This window comes from Mobula hypostoma, chromosome 4 (genome assembly GCF_963921235.1).
Source record: "Mobula hypostoma chromosome 4, sMobHyp1.1, whole genome shotgun sequence".
NCBI classification, from domain to species: domain Eukaryota; kingdom Metazoa; phylum Chordata; class Chondrichthyes; order Myliobatiformes; family Myliobatidae; genus Mobula; species Mobula hypostoma.
In genome coordinates this window covers 27993345-28014860 of record NC_086100.1, presented here as the reverse complement: position 1 = coordinate 28014860, position 21516 = coordinate 27993345, and the positions used below count along the sequence as shown (strand labels likewise).

Below are 21516 nucleotides of genomic sequence, written 5' to 3'. Positions count from 1 at the left end.
TCAAAACCTACAGGTAAAGTCAAAAGTTCTACTGCTCATATTGTTTTTGTCTGGCATTTATTTTACATTCTGAGTCACACAAAAAAGTGTAATATTGTAGAGGGAATTGAAAGTGGAATAATTGCAAAAACTTCCTTTAGAAAGCTCTTTGATTATGTATGTCAAATATGGTTCCACAGTTGGAGGCAGTCTTTTACAAGTCGTTACATTATTTAGGAGTAATGTTTCATTCATCTTTTTGACAAAGTCTTAGACAGTTATAATAAAAAATAAATAATAAATAAGGAAAGTCAAAAGTGATTTGCAATCTGGCATTGTGAATTAGTCCCCTCTCTTCTTTTGCAAATGAATTCACAGCCTTTAGTTAAATCCACTGCTACATGTAGGTTTCTGAGGCAAAAAATAATGAGAATTTCATCAGCTAATGAGGTTAAATGTACACACATCTGTAGTACGTGAGTATATATTTTAAAATGATTCATAAGATTTATATGATTTAGACATCGTTGGTCAGAACTACATTCATTCCTCATCCTGATTTGCTCCTGAAAAGATGGTATTCAATCAACTTCTTCAATTGCTGCGGTCTGCGTGCGTAAGGACGAGGAGGATTTTGACAGTGACACTATAGGCATGCCAATACATTTGCAATTCAGGTTGACATACATATGATTTATAGGACATAGAGTGGAGTTGGAGCAGTTTGTATTCCACAGATGTCCTAATCCTGCTGATGGCTTTAGATTTATGGTAATTTTCTGTGCTGCATTTTATAGGTGGTGCACAGCACTGTCCGAGTGAGCTGCTGGTGCAGGGAGTGAAATGCTTAAACTGGTGGATTTAGTGTCATCAAATGGGTCCCGTTGGCCTGGATATTTCTCAAATTCATTCATCCAGACAAATGGGGAATATTCTATTCCAGCAATACACGCAAATTGCTGGAGGAACTCGGCAGGTCAGGCACGCCTATCGAGGGAAATAAACAGTCGACGTTGTTGGCTGAGGCTGGAAATGAAGAGGGTGGAAGTCAGAATATAAAGGTGGGGGGAGGGAGGAACACAAGCTGGCAGGTGACAGGTGAAATCATGTGTGATAGGGTGAGGGTGTGTGGGCGGGGGAGTAGGGATGAAGTAAGAAGAGATAAAAGGCTGAAGAAGGAGGAATCTGATCGAGATTCTCTCCACTCGCCTTCCCCCTCATCGGGGTTCACCTATCACTTGCCAGGTTGTACGACTTCCCCTCCCTCCCACCATCTTATTCCGGCTTCTTCCACCTCTTTTCCCAGTCCTGATGAGGGGTCATGGCTGGAAATGTCAACTGTTCATTCTCCTCCATAGATGCTGCCTGACTTGCAGAGTTCTTTCAGTATTTTGTGCGTCTTGCTCAAGATTGTCAACAACTGCAGAATCTCTTGTATTTATTCTATTACGGCCTTGAGTTTAGCCTTGTGGATATTAGAAAGGTACTGGTGAATCATTTGCTATGGAATACTCTTTCTCTGACCTGTTTCTTTAGGTGAAAGGTAGTGTGGCTGCTCCAGTTTCCATCTTTGGCCAAGGATGAATCCCAGGACTCAATAATAGTTACAATCCAAGTGACAAGGTTCTCAATCTTTAAAGACTGACACTTTGAGGCAAAAGTGGAAGGTCCAATTTTCTGCAGCAACAGGTCAACAGTGAATTTTGGAGAAAGAAATGCAAAACAAACTTAATCTTCAGATTTTCTTTTGGATGGGAACACTGGGTATGTCATCCAACACAAACTCTTTTCCCCCCACAAGATTACGAGAGTTTTCTGGAAACATGAAAGAGATGCAGATTTTTATGTCCGTAATTTTGAGGCTAACTTCTTTGATGACACCATTGATAAGGAATTTGGACTATTAACTTTGGTGTAGAATTGGATCTGGCACTGCCGGAGGACACTGATTCATGTTATCACTTCTTTTTCTGTAAAATAAATTAGATCAATGTTATTAACAGCTGCTGACCCTCTGTATAGACATTCTCTGGCTCTGACTTGGTTTCCAATAACTTGTGAAAATTAGTGGGCTGAGGAGTTTGAGGAGATTTGGTATTTCATCTAAAACACTCGCAAATATCCACAGATATACCGTGAAGAGCATTCTAATTGGCCGCATTACCATTTGTTATGGGAGTGGGCTACTGCACAGGATCGAAGTAAGCTGCAAAAAGTTGTAAAATTAGTCAGCTCCATAGTCCCACAAAGGTGTTGTCCGTAAGGACATGCCCTCTTCTCATTGTTACCATCAGGAAGGAGGTACAGGAGTCTAAAGGCACACTCTCTCAATGACTCAGGAACAGTTTCTTCCCCTTTGCCATCCGATTTCTGAATGGACAATGAACCCATGAACACTACGTCTCTACTTTCAATCACCAGGTACAATCCCTGCCACCTGAGATAAAATATAGAAAGATACTGAGTGAAGTCGGGCAGGAGAACTTTACTTTACCTTATTGTTGCCAAACAATTGATACTAGAGCATACAATCATCACAGCAATATTTGATTCTGCGCATCACGCTCCCTGGAATACAAATCAATAGTAACTATAGTAAAAATTTAAATTATAAATCGTAAATAGAAAATAGAAAAGGGAAAGTAAGGTAGTGAAAAAAAACCGCGAGGCAGGTCCGGATATTTGGAGGGTACGGCCCAGATCTGGGTCAGGATCCGTTCAGCAGTCTTATCCCAGTTGGAAAGAAGCTGTTCCCAAATCTGGCCGTACGAGTCTTCAAGCTCTTGAGCCTTCTCCTGGATGGAAGAGGGACGAAAAGTGTGTTGGCTGGGTGGGTCATGTCCTTGATTATCCTGGCAGCACTGGTCCGATAGCATGCGGTGTAAAGTGAGTCCAAGGACGGAAGATGGGTTTGTGTGATGTTCACGATCTTCTGCAGCTTCTTCCGGCCTGTCTGTCACAGCTGTGGGTGCACAAGTAATAGCAAGGGATGTGCACGGGCCTGGGTGGAGTTTGACTGAAAATGGAAAGTGTCACATGTGCATTTGCGGCAGGGATAATTGGAAACTGGGCTGAATTTCCTTCATATCTCAAGGAGAGCTTTGGAGAATGTTGTTGTTTGCTGCTTTAAGAAAAAGGAAGCTTTTATTTTTACTCTTGTAATTCAGGTGTACACTGAGTGGCCGCTTTATTAGGTATCTCCTGTATGTTCATGGTGTTCCGCTGCTGTAGCCCATCCACTTCAAGGTTTGGTGTGTTGTACATTCAGAGATGCTCTTCTGCACACCACTGTTATAACGCATGGTTATTTAGGTCACTGTCACCTTCCTGTCAGCTTGAACTGGTCTGATAACTTTCCTCTGCCCTCTCTCATTAACAAGGCATTTTTGCCTTCAGAACTGCCACTCACTAGATTTTTTTTTGTTTATTGCATCACCCTCTGTAAACACTAGACACTATTGTTCGTAAAAATCCCAGGAGATCATCAGTTTCTGAGATACTCAAACTACCCCATCTGGCACCAACAAACGATTCACCAACAAAGTCACTTAGATCAAATTTCTTCTGCATTCTGATGTTTGGTCTGAACAACAACTGAACCTCTTGACCATGTTTGCATGATTTTATGCATTAAGTTGCTGCCACATGATTGGCTGATTAGATAATCACATTTTCAAGCAGGTGTACAGGTGTATTTAATAAAGTGGCAATGAGTTTACTTCAGCATTTTACAGAACCATCAAAGCAACAGAGAAAGTCATAATCATATAAGTCATAAAGTCATAAGGGAAAGTGTGGACATACCAAAACATTACGAGTTTCCCCAACCAGAAACCCTGCATGAACCAGTAGATTCATAATCTGCTGATGGCTAGATCTGTGGTGTTTAGGGATGGCAACCATGAGTTATATCAGAAGTCGAGGTATAATCTCTGTGAGGCCATTGTGAGCACAAAGAGGCAATTCTGGACTCAACAGGAATCACACGAACACTTCACATTTGTACCAATGCTTGCATGATATAACTTCCTACAAGATGAGACTGGGTGGCAATAACCCATCATTCCCAGACGAGATCAATGCCTTTTTTTGCATGCATAGGGAGAACTACGATACACCGGCATGAGCCCCCACATTCTGGATGACCCTGTAATTTCATTCTCTGCCGAAGACATCCAGGCAACCTTCAAGAGGGTGAATCCATTCTTCAAGAGGGTGAAGGCGTCTTGTCCTGATGGCGTACCTAGCTGAGCACTAAAGAACCGTGGGGACCAACTGACTGGAGTATTTATGGACATTTTCAACCTCTCGCTTCTGCAGTCTTAAGATCTCACCTGCTTAAAAAAGGCATCTATTATACCAAAAGCATGGTGATCTGCTTCAGTGACCACCCTCCAGTAGCACATCAACTGTATTAAGACCATAAGAGATAGGAGCAGAATTAGGCCACTTAGCCCTTTGAGTCTGCTCCACCGTTCCATCAAGGCTGATTTATTATCCTTCTCAACCACATTCTCCTGACTTCCTTCCTATAACTTTGATGCCCTTACTCACCAAGAACCTGTCAACATTTGCTTTAATCATACTCAATGACTTGGCCTCCATATCCGTCCATGGCAATGAATTCCACAGATTCACCACCCTTTGGGTACAGAAATTCATCCTCATCTCTGTTCTACATGGACGTCCCTCTATTCTGAGGCTGTGCCCTCTGGTCCTAGACTCACCCACCGTGGGAAACATCCACTTCATATCCACTCTGTAGGCCTTTCAATATTTGATAGGTTTTAAGAGATTCCCCCCTCATTCTTCTAAAGAGTGAGTACAGGCTCAGAGCCATCAAACACTCCTCGTATGTTACCCTTTCATTCTCGGAGTCATTCTTGTGAACTTCCTCTGGACCCTCTCCAACGCCAGCACACCTTTCCTTAGGTAAGGGGCCCAAAACTACTCACAATACTCTGTGTGGTCCGACCAATGCCTTATAAAGCCTCATTATTACATCCTTGCTCTTATATTCTAGTCCTATGAAAATGAATACTAACATTGTTTTTGACTTCCTTATCATCTACTCAACCTGCAAATTAAACTTTAGGGAATCCTGCATGAGAACTCCCAAGTCCCTGTGCACCTTTCATTTTTGAATATTCTCCCCATTTAGAAAATAGTATATACCTTTCAACCTGCTACCAAAGTGTATGACCATAGACTTCCCTACACAATATTCTAACTGCCACTTCTTTGCCCATTCTCCCAATCTGTCCAAGTCCTTCTGCAGACTGACTGCTTCCTCAACACACCTTGACCCTCCTCTGTCTTTGTACTGTCTGCAAACTTGGCCACAAAGCCATCAATTCCATCATCCAAATCATTGACATATAACGTGAAACAAAGTGGTCCCAAACCGACCCCTACGGAACACCACGAGTCACCAGCAGCCAACCAGAATAGGCCCCCTTTGACCCTCTGCTTCTTGCCAGTCAGCCAATCTTCTATCCATGCTAGTATCTTTCCTGCAATACCAAGGGCTCTTTTCTTGATAAGCAGCCTCATGTGTAGCACCTTGCCAAAGGCCTTTTGAAAATCCAGGTAAACTCTCCCTTGTCTATCTTGCCTGTTATTTCCTCAAAGAATTCCAACAGGTTAGTCAGGCAAAATTTCCCCATAAGGAAACCATGCTGGTTTTGGCCTACTTTATCACACGCCTCCAAGTATCTTAATAATCGACTCTAACATCTTCCCAACCACTGAAGTCACGCTAACTGGCCTATAATTTGCTTTCTTCTGCCTCCCTCCCTTCTTGAATCTAGTGATTCTTGAAAGATCATTATGAATACCTCCACAATCTCTTCAGTTACCTATTTCAGAATCCTGGGGTACACACCATCTGAAAGTTGCTGGTGAACACAGCAGGCCAGGCAGCATCTCTAGGAAGCAGTGCAGTCAACGTTTCAGGCCGAGACCCTTCATCAGGACGAAGGGTCTCGGCCTGAAACGTCGACTGTACCTCTTCCTAGAGATGCTGCCTGGCCTGCTGCGTTCACCAGCAACTTTTATGTGTGTTGCTTGAATTTCCAGCATCTGCAGAATTCCTGTTGTTGTACACACCATCTGGTCCAGATGATTTATCTACCTGCAGAGCTTTCAGTTTCCCAACCATGCCGGCATTCTGCTAGTGCCCTCCTCAGTGAAGACTGAGAAAAGATACTTATTAAGTTCATTTGCCCCACTTACTACCTCTCCAGCATAATTTTCCAGTGGTCTGGTATCCACCCTTATCTCTCTTACTCTTTATATATCTGAAAATACTTTTGATATCCTCTATGATAGTAAAGGCTAACTTACCTTTATATTTCATCTTTGCTCTCCTTATGGTGTTTTTTTAGTTGCCTTCTGTTGGTTTTTAAAAGCATTGTAATGCTCTAACTTCACACTAATTTTTGCTATACTATATGCCCTCTCTTTTCCTTTTAAGCTGTGTTTGACTTCCCTTGTCAGCCACGGTTGACTCATCCTCTTTTTAGAATACTTCTTCATCTTTGAGATGAGTCAATCTTGCACCTTCTGAATTGCCCCCAGAATCCCCCTCCATTCCTGTTCTGTCATCTTCCAATCAACTTTGGCCAGTTCCTCTCTCATGTCTCTATGAATCCCTTTACTTCACTGTAATACTGATACATCTGACTTTAACTTCTCTCTCTCAAACTGCAAGGTGAATTCTATCATATCATGATCACTGCCTTCTAAGTGTTCCATTACCTAATCAAATATGGTTCATCATACAACATCCAACACCCAACACAAAAGCCATCTCATAGGCATCCTACAAGTTCCTTCTTTTGGGATCCAGCATCAATTTAATTTTCCCAATCTACCTGCATATTGAAATCCCCCATGACTATCATAACATTGCGCTTATTACATGACTTTTCTATTTCCCATTGAAATTTATAACCCACATTCTGTCTACTGTTCGGCGCCCGTATGTAACTCCCATCAGGGTCTTTTTACCCTTGGAGTTTCTTAGCTCTACCACAATGATTCTATAACGTCTGATCATATGTCACCTCTTTCTAAGGATTTGATTTCATTTTTTACCAACAGAGCCACTCCAACCCCTCTGCCTACCTGCCTGTCCTGTCAATATAATGTGTTTCCTCAGATTTAAGCTCTCAACTATGATTTTCTTTCAGCTATGGCTCAGTGATGCCCACAACATCATACGTAGCAATCTCTTACTGTGCTACAAGATCATCTACCTTATTCCGTACACTGCGTGCATTCAAATACAACACTTTCAGTCTTGCAATCATCCCCCTTTTCAATTTTTTTTCCCCAGTGTTACATTTCAACTCATCCTAGTGCCTGGAATTTTACCCTCCCATCTGCCTGTCCTTCCTCACTGTCTCACTACACACTGCATCTACTTGTATACCAACTGCCCCATCCTCAGCCCCTATCACTCTGGTTCCCATCCCCCTTCCAACTTAGTTTATACCCATCACAATAGCTCTCGTAAACCTGCCTGCAAGGATATTGGTTTCCCTTGGGTTCAGGCGTAACCTGTCCTTTTGGTACATGTTGTAACTTCCCATAGAGAAATCTGAAACCCTGTCCCCTGCACCACTTCCTCTGCCAGCCATTTACCTGTAATATTGTCCCATTCCTGCCCTGACTAACACGTGGTACTGGGAGTAATACAGAAATTACGACCTTGGAGAGCCCACCCTTCAGCCTCTTCCCTAACTCCCTATACTCACTGCGTGTTTTGAGAGGTTGGCTATGGCAGGAATCAACCGCTGCCCCATTAATGGCCTGGATTTGCTCCAATTTGCCTACCACCACGACAGGTTAACAGCAGGTGTGAACTCTCTAGCTTTTCACTCTGTTCTGGAACAGGAACTCATATACATCAGGCTCACTCAACACCATCATCCCATCCAAACTCATCACAAAGATTCACAACCTGGGCCTCTGTACCTCCCCCTGCATTTGGATCCACAACTTATTCGTCAGCGGACGTGAATCATAGGTGGTGATGAGTCAGTTTACCAGAGTGAGACAGGACATCTGCTTGAATAATGCCACACCAACAACCTCTCACTCAACATCAGCAGAACGACAGGGCTGACTGTTAACTTCAGGAAGGGGAAGGAGGCTGAATGTGTGCCAATCTACAGAGGGGCACTGATGCTGGAGAGGGTCGGCAGCTTTAAATTCCTGGGCATTATCCTGGGATGGCCTGCCCCAGGCCTAGCTTAGTGATGCAGGCTGAATGTGTGCCAATCTACAGAGGGGCACTGATGCCGGAGAGGGTCGGCAGCTTTAAATTCCTGGGCATTATCCTGGGATGGCCTGCCCCAGGCCTAGCTTAGTGATGCAATGGCCAGTGAGGTGTGCCAATGTCTTTATTTTCTTCGGAGGTTAAGGAGGTTCAGCTTGACACCAAACACTCTAACAAACTTCTATAGATGCACTTTTGAAAGTATCATGATCTGGTGGAGCAATTTGTATGCACAAGAACATAAGAAGCTACAGAGAATAGTGTACTCTGCCCAGGAGGTGCAAAAGCCTTTAAGTCTCAAACCACCAGGTTCAACCAACAGCTACTTCCCTTCAACCACTTAGCTCTTAAACAAACCAGTAAAATGTAAATCACTACTGTTTAGGAACACCATGATCACTCTGCACTACAATGGACATTTTTTTGTTGCAATTGTTTTCTTTCTTGTAAAAGTTGCATGTAATTAATGTTTCTCTTGTCAATGCTTCTTATAGATACCACGTGCCTGTACTGCTGTTGCCACTAAATTTTTTCATTGTTTCTATAAATACATCGACTTGCACACATGACAGTAATATGGACTTTGACTTTCACCATGACTCCACCTTTTGGTAAATCAACTTTAATTAATTCTGTGATAAAAGCTTGTTTAGTTCCTGTGCTACAGTAGGTGGCAGTATTTTCCAATCACAAACAAGAGAAAATCAGCAGATGCTGGAAATCCAAGCAACACAGACAAAATGCTGGAGGAACTCAGCAGGCCAGGCAGCGCCTATGGGAAAAAGTACAGTCGACGTTTCAGGCCAAGACCCTTCGTCGATTCGTCTGATACGTTGATTGTATTTTTTTTTTCCATAGATGCTGCCTGGCCTGCTGAGTTCCACCAGCATTTTGTGTGTTGGCAGTATTTTCCATAAACTTTTCCATAAATTATTTCATAATTCAAAACATGCAAGTTCTCTCTTGAAATTGTAATCCTCTCTGTTGCATAGCCAACACTTGATCAGATTTATTACATTCTTAGATAGATTTGTATATCCCTATAATGTGGTGGCGTCAGGCTGCACGGTAGCGTCTCAGTTAGTGTAGTGCTTTACAGCACCAGTAACATCTTCAAAGTTACATTGACAACCCTGTCAAGCCCTTTAACTAAATTTGAAGTTAACTCCTCTTTATTCTAAGGAGAACAGAATAGACATATTTTGCTTTTCTTCACAAATCAATTAGCTTAGAACTTGGAATGATTATTACCCTCATAATTTATTCTTATCCATCAGTCCACACATGAAGACAAACTGTAGTCTTGACCAAGAAAACAGACAACAAAGCCCATGTTACATTACCCTATCACCCATCACCTCCCAGCTTCTTACTTCATCCTCCCTCTACTACCCACCCACCTTCCACCTCACTTGGCGTCTCCTATCACCTAACAGCTTGTCCGGCTTCCTCTCCCCCCCCGCCCCCCACCTTTTTATCCTGGCTTTTTCCTCCTTACTTTCCAGTCCTGATGAAGGATCTCAGCCCAAAATGCCAATTGTTTATCCCCCCGCCCCCATAATTACTGCTCAGCCTGCTGAGTTCTTCCAACATTTTGTGTGTTGTTTTGGATTTCCAGCATCTGCAGAATCTCTTTTGTTTACTATTTATTTGTGCGGTTTTCAATATTTCCTTTTCTTTCTACTTCACTTCTGACATAACACTTTCAACTTCATATGCTTGGAGAACAGCTTTGTCAGTAATGTACTGTATTTCGGTCCTTTGCTCAAGTACCACAATAACTTTAGTTCTGAGTGTCTTGTTGCTTGCTCATCTTTAGATACCGTAAATAACCATCATTAAACATTAGTCCTGCTTAGCTTGAAATTGAAGCTTGCTATTTGAAATTAGCAATTAATATCCATATATCCCATCCTTTTTGTGTTAGCCATGAAGGTCATTGTGAGGGCTGCAGAATCAGTGGGACCAGGTGTCGCACTTGATGGCAGAGGGGAGTGACCACCAATACGAGCGTTCATGGACGATCTCACCCTCTTGGGTCCCAGCACAGAGGCAGTGGAAAATGTACTATCTAGACTCGAGGAGCTAATGGATTGGGGAAGAATGAAGTTCAAGACCAAGAACTCAAGGAGCCTTGTTCTTAGGAGAGGAAAGCTGGTTGACTTTCATTTCATCCTTTGTGGAGAGGAGATTCCATCCATTCAGGACCAACCAGTTAAGAGCCTCGGGCGATGGTACCACAGAGGAGCTGAGGGACACCAAGAGGGTTCAAGAGACAGGAGAACAGATCAGCAGGGGTCTGATGTCTGTTGACAAGTGTGGCTTGCCTGGCAAGTTGTGGTGCTTGCAGTACGGACTGATGCCACGGATAATGTGGCCATTAACTGTCTATGAAGTGGCAATGTCCCATGTTGAGGCAATGGAGCGGAAGATCAACAAGTATGTGAAGAAGTGGCTTGGAGTACCGAGCAGCCTCACCAATGTTGCAATCCACAGTAGCCAGACAAAGCTTACCATCCTAGTCCAATCCCTTGTTGAAGAGGTCAAGGTTGCCAAGGTAAGATCATTCTTGATGCTTTGAGACTCAAAAGACCCCATCATCAAGAACACCCAGCCGGATGTGAGATCAGGCAGGAAGTGGTCAGCTCGTGTAGCAGTTGATGAGGCAGAGTCTAGATTGAAGCACAAGGAAACAGTTGGGGCTATCCAGCTAGACCGCCAGGGACTTGGATGGACAACCCACAAGTGGTGGTCATCTTCTACAGGTAAGGAGCGCCGTGAGCTTGTAACACAAGAAGTATGAGAGGTAGAAGAGGAGAAGAGGTTAGCTAAAACAGCTGGCCTGGACAAACAAGGGGCTTGGACCTGGTGGGAAAGTGTTGGACAACGACATATATCTTGGAATGTTCTGTGGCAGATGGAAACGCTCCACATTTCTTTTCTATGCAGAGCAGCATACGATCTGCTCCCAGCACCTGCCAACCTCAGCACCTGGTATGAAGATAAGACAGACAGGTGTGCTGCTTGTGGCGAGAAGGGAACACTTCAACATATTTTGAGTGCATGCAGAGTCAATCTTTCCAGCGGCATGTACACTTGGAGACATAACAACGTTCTCAAAGTTGTAACAGAAGTGGTTGAGCAGAGAGTACTGCAGCACAACTTATCTCATGCCCCTTGCTGCACAGAACATCACATATCATTTGTGAAAGGAGGCTCCAAGTCAAGGGTGTACAGCGCAGGCTCACGATCAAGCATACCTTCTTCAGCCAATGATTGGTGTGTCAAGGCCAACCTGGACGGGAAGGGCAGTTTCCCGGAGCAAATAGCTTTCACCACATTGTATCCAGATATAATCGTATGGTTTGACACCAGTAGAGAAGTGGTTATTGGTGAACTTACAGTCCCCTGGGAAGACATCGATGAAGCCCAGGAGCACAAGTTAACCAAGTATGCAGAATTAAGATCAGAGTGCAGAGACAGAGGGTGGAAAGTCTCATGCTATCCATTCGAAGTAGGCTGCCGTGGGTTTATTGTGTTCACTCTCCAAAAGTGGCTGCGTGACCTTGGCTTCACTAGAAGAGAGATCAAGTCAACCAGCAGGGCTGTAGCTGAGGCAGCAGAGAAAGGATCAGTATGGGTGTGGACCAAGTATGTCCAGAGGAGCAGATAGTCAGACAGTGTACACATATCTTGCAAACCCTTCAGTAGTTGCATAGACACCTGAAGAGCAGACTATCTGTTGGATGGAAGTGACTGATAGAGGCAGATGCCAAGTTTTTAAGCTCACCAGTGGGAGGTGGTGCTTTAGCACTGCTGGCCCACCACCTCGAGGGAGTCTTGATCATAAGCGGGCCGAAACTCCTGAAGACAAATGGCAGATCAACTGATGATCCCACTGGTGATAGCACAGGACAGTTAACATCTTAGTCCAAGTGTATTTTTAACTCTTATTAAAGGCCTAGAAAGACCATACGCAGGAGACATATGATTATAAAATAGTGCTGAAATGAGGGACTAGTAATTGTAAATACGGAACAACAATATTATAGTATCAAATGACGAAGTTAAGTAGAACATTTGGTGCTCCTGGTGTGGCCTTCTGTATATCAGTGAGACCCAACGTAGATTGGGAGATCGCTTCGCTGAGCACCTACGCTCCGTCCGCCAGAAAAAGCAGGATCTCCCAGGAACCACCCATTTTAATTCCACTTCTCATACCCATTCCGATATGCCTATCCATGGCCTTCTCCACTGTCATGATGAGGTCACGCTTAGGCTGGAGGAACAACACCTTATATTCCATTTGGGTCGCCTCCAACCTGATGGCGAGCATCGACTTCTTAGACTTCCGGTAATGCCCCCCAGCCCCCCTCCCCTTCACCATTTCCCATCCCCTTTTCCCTCTCTCACCATATCTCCTTGTCCGTCCATCGTTTCCCTCTGGTGCTCCTGCCCCCTTTTCTTTCTTCCATGACCTTCTGTCTCTTTCACCAAGCAACTTCCCAGCTCTTTACTTCATCCCTCCCCCTTCAGGTTTCACCTATCACCTTGTGTTCCTCTCTCCCCTACAGCACCCCCCCCCACCTTTTAAATCTACTCCTCAGCCTTTTTCTCCAGTCCTGCTGAAGGGTTTCAGCCCGAAATGTTGACGGTACTCTTTTCCACAGAAGCTGCCTGGCCTGCTGAGTTCCTCCAGCGTTTTGTGTGTGTGTGTTGCCTGGATTTCCGGCATCTGCAGATTTTCTCATTTGAAATATTTTTTTAAAGAGTTATTTGACACGCACTTTGAAACGTGCTGAGAAATGCACCACTGGAGGCGTCTCAAATCGTCAAGGATGGTGCTGGGCGGCCCTCAGGTGCTGCCATGCTTCCAGCACCAACAGAGTGTGCTCACAACTCACTAACTGCACGTCCTCGGGGAAAAAATGTACGTGTTAGAGTTGGTAAGATATAGGCATGCTATGTTGGCGCTGGGAGCACGATGACACTTGCCGGCTGCCCCCAGCACATCCTGGACTGTGTTGGTCACTGATGCAAATGACACATCTCACATGTGATAAATACTGCGAATCTGTACAACTTTAAATGAACCTTTGCAAGATTATTTCAGGAATGTATAATTACCACAGCAAAGATGGATTTGTGGTTGCGATGTTTTGTGGCCCGGGTGGAATGTCCAAAGAGAGTCCAGGGCTCTCTCGCTCGTCTCATGTCCATGGAATTTACTGCACTCAGCAAACTAACCACTGTCTGGATCGTGCCTGCTGAGAGCTAGAGATTGCACAGTAGCGCTCGAGACAACCCATTCCTCTTGTTGTTCCACAAACACGAGATCATCTGCAGATGCTGGAAATCCAAGCAACACACACAAGATGCTGGAGGAACTCAGCAGGTCAGGCGGAGTCTATGGAAAAGAGTAAACAGTTGACACTTTGGACCGAGACCTTTCATCAGGACCCGGCCTGCTAAGTTCCTCCAGCATTTTGTGCATGTTGCTCCTGTTGTTCCACTGTGCCCCAACCACAGGTGCTTTTGTATTTTTAATACATTCCATCAAAAATGCGTGTTAGACCATAAGACATAGGAGCAGAATTAGGCCATCTGGCCCATCGAGTCTGCTCGGCCATTCAATCATGGCTGATCCTTTTTTCTATCTCTTCTTTAACCCCAGTACCCGGCCTTCTCCCAGTAACCTTTGATGCCATGTCCAATCAAGAACCTATCAATCTCTGCCTTAAATACACCCAACAACCTGGCCTCCACAGCTGCATGTGGCAACAAAGTCCACAAATTCACCACCCTTTGGCTAAAGAAATTTCTCCGCATCTTTGTATTGAATGGACACCCTTCTATCCTGAGGCTGTGCCCTCTTATCCTAGACTCTCCCATCATGGGAAACATCCTTTCCACATCTACTCTGTCTAGGCCTTTCAACATTCAAAAGGTTTCAATGAGATCCCCCTCATACTTCTGAATTCCAGCGAGTACAGACCCAGAACCATCAAATGTTCCTCATATGATAACCCTTTCATTCCTGCAATCATCCTTGTGAACGTCCTCTGGACCCTCTCCAATGCCAGCTCATCTTTTCTAAGATGAGGAGCCCAAAACTGTTCACAATACTCAAGGTGAGGCCTCACCAGTGCCTTATAAAGTCTCAGCATCACATCCTTGCTCTTGTATTCTAGACCTCTTGAAATGAATGCTAACATGGCATTCACCTTCCTCACCACCAACTCAACCTGCAAGTTAACCTTCAGGGTGTTCTGCACAAGGACTCCCAAGTCCCTCTGCGTCTCAGATTCCTGGAGATTCTCCCCATTTAGAAAATAGTCTGCATGTATATTTCTTACTACCAAAGTGCATGACCATGCATTTTCCAACATGGTATTTCACTTGCCACTTTCTTGCCCATTCTCCTAATCTAATTCCTCCTGCATCCTACCTGTTTCCTCAACACTACTTGCCCCTCCACCAATCTTCATATCATCTGCAAACTTGGTAACAAAGCCATCTATTCCATCATCTAAATCATTCATATACAGCATAAAGAGAAGCGGTCCCAACACCGACCCCTGCGAAACACCACTAGTCACTGCCAGCCAACCAACCAGAAAAGGATCCTTTTATTCCCACTTGCTGCCTCCAACCAACCAGCCGATGTTTTAACCATGTTAGTAACTTTCCTGTAATGCCTTGGGCTCTTAACTTGGTAAGCAGTCTCATGTGTGGCACCTTGTCAAAGGCTTTTTGAAAGTCCAAATATACAACATCCACTGCATCCCCTTTATCTATCCTACATGTAATCTCCTCAAAGAATTCCAACAGGTTCATCAGGCAGGACTTTCCCTGAAGGAAACCATGCTGACTCTGTACTATCTTGTCCTGTGTCACCAAGTATTCCCTCACCTCATCCTTAACAATTGACTCTAACATCTTCCCAACCACTGAGGTCAGACTAACTGGTCTATAATTTCCTTTCTGCTGCCTTCCTCCTTTCTTAAAGAGTGGAGTGACATTTGCAATTTTCCAGTCCTCTGGCAACATGCCAGAGTCCAATGATTTTTGAAATTTCATTTCTAATGCCACCACAATCTCTAATGCTACGTCTTTCAGAACCCTAAGGTGTAGTTCATCTGGTCCGGGTGACTTATATACCTTTAGGCCTTTCAGTTTTTTGAGCACCTTCTCTCTTGTAACAGTAACTGCACCCACTTCTCTTCCTTCACACACACTACAACATCATACATACTGCTAGTGTTTTCCACAGTGAAGACTGATGCAAAATACTCATTTAATTCAGCAGCCGTCTCCTTGTCCCCCGTTATTATTTCTCCCGCCTCATTTTCTAGTGGTCCTGTATCCACTCTCATTTCTCTTTTATTTTTAACCTACTTCAAAAAACTTTTACTATCCACTTTGATATTATTTGCTAGCTTGCTTTCATATTTCATCTTTTCCTTTCTAATGATTTTTTCAGTTATTCTCTGTAGGTTTTTAAAAACTTCCCAATCCTCTATCTTCCCACTAATTTTTGCTTTGTTGTATGCCTTCTCTTTTGCTTTTACAATAGCTTTGATTTCCCTTGTCAGCCACAGTTGTACTATTTTACCATTTGAGTACAGTATTTCATTTGCCACTTCTTTGCCCATTCCCCTAAACTATTTAAGTCTCTCTGTTTCCTCAACACTACCTGCTCTTCCACCTATCTTTGTATCATCATCAAATTTAGCCACAAATCCATTAATCCCGTAATCCAAATCATTGACATACATTGTAAATAGCAGCGGTCCCAATGCCGATCCATGTGGAACTCCCTGGTAACTGGCAGCCAGCCAGAATAGGATCCCATTATTTCCACTCTCTGTTTTCCGCCGATCAGCCAACGCTCCAGCACAACATAAAAGCCCATGGAATTACAGTAACTCCCCTGTAATTCCATGGGCTCTTATCTTGCTAAGCAGCCTCATGTGTGGCACCTTGTCAAAGGCCTTCTATAAATCCAAGTACACCACGTCTACTGCATCTCCTTTGTCTCCCCTGCTTATAATTTCTTCAAAGAATTGCAGTAGGTTAGTCAGGCAGGATTTTCCTTTCAGGAAACCATATTGGCTTTGGCCTATCTTGTCATGTGCCTCCAGGTACCCCATAATCTCATCCCTATCAATTGATTCCAACAACTTTCCAACCACTGATGCCAGGCTAACAGGTCTATAGTTTCCTTCCTGCTGTCTCCCACCCTTCTTAAATAGCGGAGTAACATTTGAAATTTTCCAGTCATCCGGTACAATGCCAGAATCCATCGATTCTTGAAAGAACATCATTAATGCCTCCGCATTCTCTCCCGCTACTTCCTTCAGAACCCAAGGGTGCATTCCATCAGGTCCAGGAGATTTATCCACCCTCAGACCATTAAGCTTCCTGAGCACCTTCCCAGTCGTAATTTTCACTGCACATTCTTCAGATTTGGCAAGGTATGGTGACCAGACTATCTAATGCTTTCTCTTCATTGACCCTGTTTTTTTTTTTGGAAAGATCACCAACTGAGTTTAAGTTATGAAGAAATGCTCAATTCTTAACACTTTGCTGCAGCTACCCATATTGTTTGGATTAGAAACAGAAAATGGTAGAGGTACTGAACAAGTCAGAAAGGTTCTGTGGAGAGAAAAGAGACCTGAAATATTAATTCTGTTTCTCCTTCCACAGGTGCTGCCTGACTCTTTGGGTATCTTCAGTATTTGATGCTTTTCTGTATCTTATTCAGATCTTCTGCATCTGCCATTATTTTTGAAGCTTTCTAGCATCTGCAAATATCTCTTGTTTTTCAAAGTCCTTTGGTTTACCTTCTTTTTCCTTGTGGCTTTCTTGTGCTTTCTGGCATTTTGAAAGATGTTTATAAAAGTATCTGCATTCATTTGGGTTGAGACTTCAATTTTTAAATCCTGGAGTTTTGCTGGAAAGAAACAAAAAAAACACAAGATATTTCTGCAAAAATGTGCTGGGTATTCTTAACTGTGAATTAATAAGTAGGGCGCAGGATTAGTCACAATTTCAAATAATGATTTTACTTTTTAAATTCTCTGACAGGAAATGGTATGTTGTGGTCTGAAGGAATGTCAGGCATGTGGAACTTGCACAGAGCTCAGCAAACTCAAGTGTTGACCTCTGACAAATCCAATCTGCAGACACATTACAGCAACACGAACAGAGTGCCTCAGCCATTATCATTCAGTAGTCACAGATATGTGGTTATGTGGCCCATCACTTGTGTGTTTGTCCTTTCAAAGAATGAGACATTTATTGCCACTCACTTGCCATTTCCCCATAGCTCTGTCATACACAGAATCGCAGAATAGTCACAACACAGAGAATGAAACTGTTCAGTCCCTTGAGCCTATACTTGCTAAATGTAAGTGCAAGGTAGCTAGTCGCACTCCCTGCCCTATGCCCATAGTCTGCACTCTCTTCCCCTTTTGGACACTTCCAGTTTTCAACTAAATCTGGAGCCACTGCTCCTCCAGCAGTTCATTTCAGACCCTGATTACCGACTAGATCAAACAGTATTTTTTCCATACTGCTTTTGGTTCTTTAGCTTATCACCTTCTGGTTCTTGATGCCTCTGCTCCTGGGAACAATTTCTCTTTATCCACTCTGTCTATACCCTTCTGGATTATACTTAGATTAGATCCTCCTTGCAAACTTCTCTCTTCCAAAAAGAACGACATCAGCTTTGCCAGTATATTCCCCGAAATAAAGTCCGTCATTCCCGAAATTGTTTCAGTAAATGCCCTCTTCTCATTGTTACTGCCTGAAGGCACACACTCAGCAATTCAGGAACAGTTTCTTCCCCTCTGCCATCCGATTTCTAAATGGAACTTTGAACCCATGAACACCACCTCAATACTTTTCAATATTTTTGTTCTTGCATTGCTTATTTTAACTTAACTATTTAATATACATATATCTAATTACTGTAATTCAATTTGTTTTTCTACATTTATAATGTATTGCATTGCACTGCTGTCTCTAAGTTATCAAATTTCACGACATAAGCCAGTGATATTAAACCTGATTCTAATTCTGACTCTGGTTCACCCTTAGAGAGGCTTTCACATTTAAAAATTATATTCAAATCCCTTCTGAAATAATTAATTGAAATAATCATTTTTTTAAAAGGATATCATTGTTATGCGTGGGCACGTGGCCAAGTGGTTAAGGCATTGGACTAGCAACCTGAAGGTCATGAGTTCGAGCCACAGCTGAGGCAGCGTGTTGTGTCCTTGAGCAAGGCACTTAATCACACATTGCTCTGCGACGACACCGGTGCCAAGCTGTATGGGTCCTAATGCCCTTCCCTTGGACAACATTGGTGGCGTGGAGAGGGGAGACTTGCAGCATGGGCAACTGCTGGTCTTCCATACAACCTTGCCCAGGCCTGCGCCCTGGAGAGTGAAGATTTTCCAGGCGCAGATCCATGGTCTCACAAGACTAACAGATGCCTTTACTTTATATTGTCATATGGCCCAGGTTTTTGTCTGTTTCCAATTTCACTTGATGGCTTGCTGGGCAATTTCAGAGGAAAGTAAAGAGCCAACTCATAAGACTATAAGACCATAAGACACAGGAGCAGAAATAGGCCATTTGACCCATCGAGTCTGCTCCACCATTCAATCAAGGGCGATCCTTATTTTCTTTCCTCCTTAGCTCCACCCCCCGGCCTTCACCCTGTAACATTTGATGCCATGTCCAATCAAGAACCTATCAATCTCTGCCTTGAATACACCCAACGAGCTGGCCTCCACAGCTGCCTGTGGTAATAAATTCCACAAGTTCACCACTCTCTGGCTAAAGAAATTTCTTCGTGTCTCTGATTTGAATGGATTCTCCTCTATCCTGAGGCTGTGCCCTCTTGTCCTAGACTCCCCCACCATGGGAAACATCCTTTCCACATCTACTGGTGGGTCAGTGGGGTACACGAATGCCAGACTTGGATAAGATGACAAACTGTGACCTGACACAAACTTCTTTTCTCTTCTCTCAGAAGTGGGCAGACCTGCCAAGTATCTCCTGTATTTTCTGTTTTTATTTCAGTGTCAAAGTCAAGTTTATTGTCATATGCACAAGCACACATATACACAAGTGCAATGAGAACTTACTGATGGAGAATCACAGGCTGGTAGCATCAAATCAAAGCAGCATTCACAAGAAAAACATCAATTAAACACAACATTTTATGAGAAAGGACACAATTAGAGCAAAAATAGGTGTCCCTTTGTTTTTGATTTACAAAACAAAGTCCCTTAGTTTCAATTTGAAGCAACATTCAGATTTATAGTATCTGCAGTTTTTTTTAACATTTTCATGCAAGGTGACAATTATCATGAAGGACATCCACTTCTACCAGAACAGGCTCTTCTGCCAGCATGTTTACGCCACCCGTGATGGACTCTGAAGTAATACTATAGGCCTGCACATTGTTAGTGTCTCTCTATTCCCTGCATCTTTATGTTCCTGTATAAATTATTCTTAAACTTTGCTATCACATCTGCTTCCACCACCTCTCCTCTCAGGCCCCTACCGGTCTCAGTGTCAACAAAGATTTCCCCTGCTCACTGCTCACCTTAAACCTGTGCCTTTTAGTATTTGACATTTGAACCTGGAAAAAGGCTGACTATCTACCCTATCTTCATAATCTGATATCATTCTATCAGGTCTCTCCCAAATTCAAATATTCTAGTGAAAACAATTCAAATTTGTCTAAACTCTCTTTTTAGCTAATATTCTCCAATCCAAATCCAACCTCTCCTATAACTTATATGTTCCAATCTCCTCTTAGCTTTCCCTCCTCAAGGGGGCTGCAATCCTTTTCTCTAGGCTGCTTATATAACATCCATAACAATATGATGTGGTTCATTATATGACTTATATGAATTTAATTGGAATAGAGGCCAGTGACTAGTAGTAAAGTTATATAAAACTTCAATCCAAATTTATTTCCTCCAGACCTGTATAATCTTGGAAAATTTTGATAAGCAAAAAGACATAAAAGGAGGGCTGGATCCGTACAGCAGGTGAATTCACCGGTTTGCATGTGGAGCCCCATGGAGCAGGAAGACTTCCTTCCACTGACCCAACTTGACCTCCAAAGTCACTCACAGTTTTCCCCAACCTGCTGTCTGTCACCTATGATGTGTCTCCTTATCTCCTTGCTTATTATTCCTTCCCTTCCAAGCCCTACAGCCTCCCTTCATTAATGATGGACTTATTCCATCTTTCCAAAGCTCGGCCAGCCTCCAACTTCATATTCTCACTGTGATCCTTCTCCTGTTGACATCAGGAATCTGCTCTGGAGTAGGTGGTAGAGGTAGGATTCAATACTACATTTAAGAGACACAGAGAAGTCGATTAAAGAGGATAGCAGAAAAGGAGTTGGACCTAATGTTGTCAAAAGGGATTAATGCTGATTGGCAAAAAGATCAGCATGGATGTGGTGGGCCAATGGGTTTGCCACTGTGGTGTAACTCTCTGTGACTCCTTATTCCTTTCACACTGGGTTTATCCTGTGACAGGTAGCACAATTATAAGCAATGAGGCTCGTTCCTGGTACCAAAATATCCAGGCAGCTTGTACCTTCAGCACAGTCAGCCAAGGTTACCTCTGCATCCCACACCCAAACGTTCCAAAGAAAGCCTCCTTTGCCACAAGACCATAAGACCACAAGACACAGGATGTGAAACAGGCTACCTGGCCCATTGGGTCTGCTCCACCATTCGAACACGGCAGATTATTATCCCACTCAATCCCATTCTGCTGCCTTCTCCCTGTAACCTTTGATGGCCTTACTAATCAAGAACCTATCATCATCAGCTTTAAATATACCCAATGACTTGGCTTTCACAGCTGTCTGTGGTATTGAATTCCACAGATTCACCACCCTCTGGCTCAAGAAATTCCTCCTCATCTCTGTTCTAAAGGGACGTCCTAGTATTCTGAGGTTGTGCCCTCTGGTCTGAGATTCCCCCACTACAGGAAACACCCTCTCTACGTCCACTCTATCTTGGCCTTTCAATATTCAATAGGTTTCACTGAGATTCCCCTCATTCCTCTAAACTCCAGTGAGCACTGGCCTAGAGCCATCAGACATTCCTCATACGTTAACACTTTCATTCCCGTAATCATTCTCATGAATCTCCTCTGGAAGTACATAAACGTATATGTAAAAAATAGTCTAACATGCAGATAATTTGATT

General features: G+C 43.3%; 1 protein-coding gene across 2 annotated transcripts in view; it reads right to left on the bottom strand.

Moving 5' to 3' along the window:
• LOC134344745 (uncharacterized) overlaps window positions 1–21516 on the bottom strand; it is a 129990-nt gene continuing 108474 nt past the window's right edge. For both annotated transcript variants that reach the window (XM_063044826.1, XM_063044827.1), the window contains 2 exons: window positions 17110–17219; window positions 1–1949 (listed from right to left, as the gene is read on the bottom strand). In XM_063044826.1, coding sequence (XP_062900896.1) covers window positions 1938–1949; window positions 17110–17219 — 122 coding nt within the window. In that variant the 3' untranslated portion in view covers window positions 1–1937. The remainder of the gene's footprint in view (window positions 1950–17109; window positions 17220–21516) is intronic.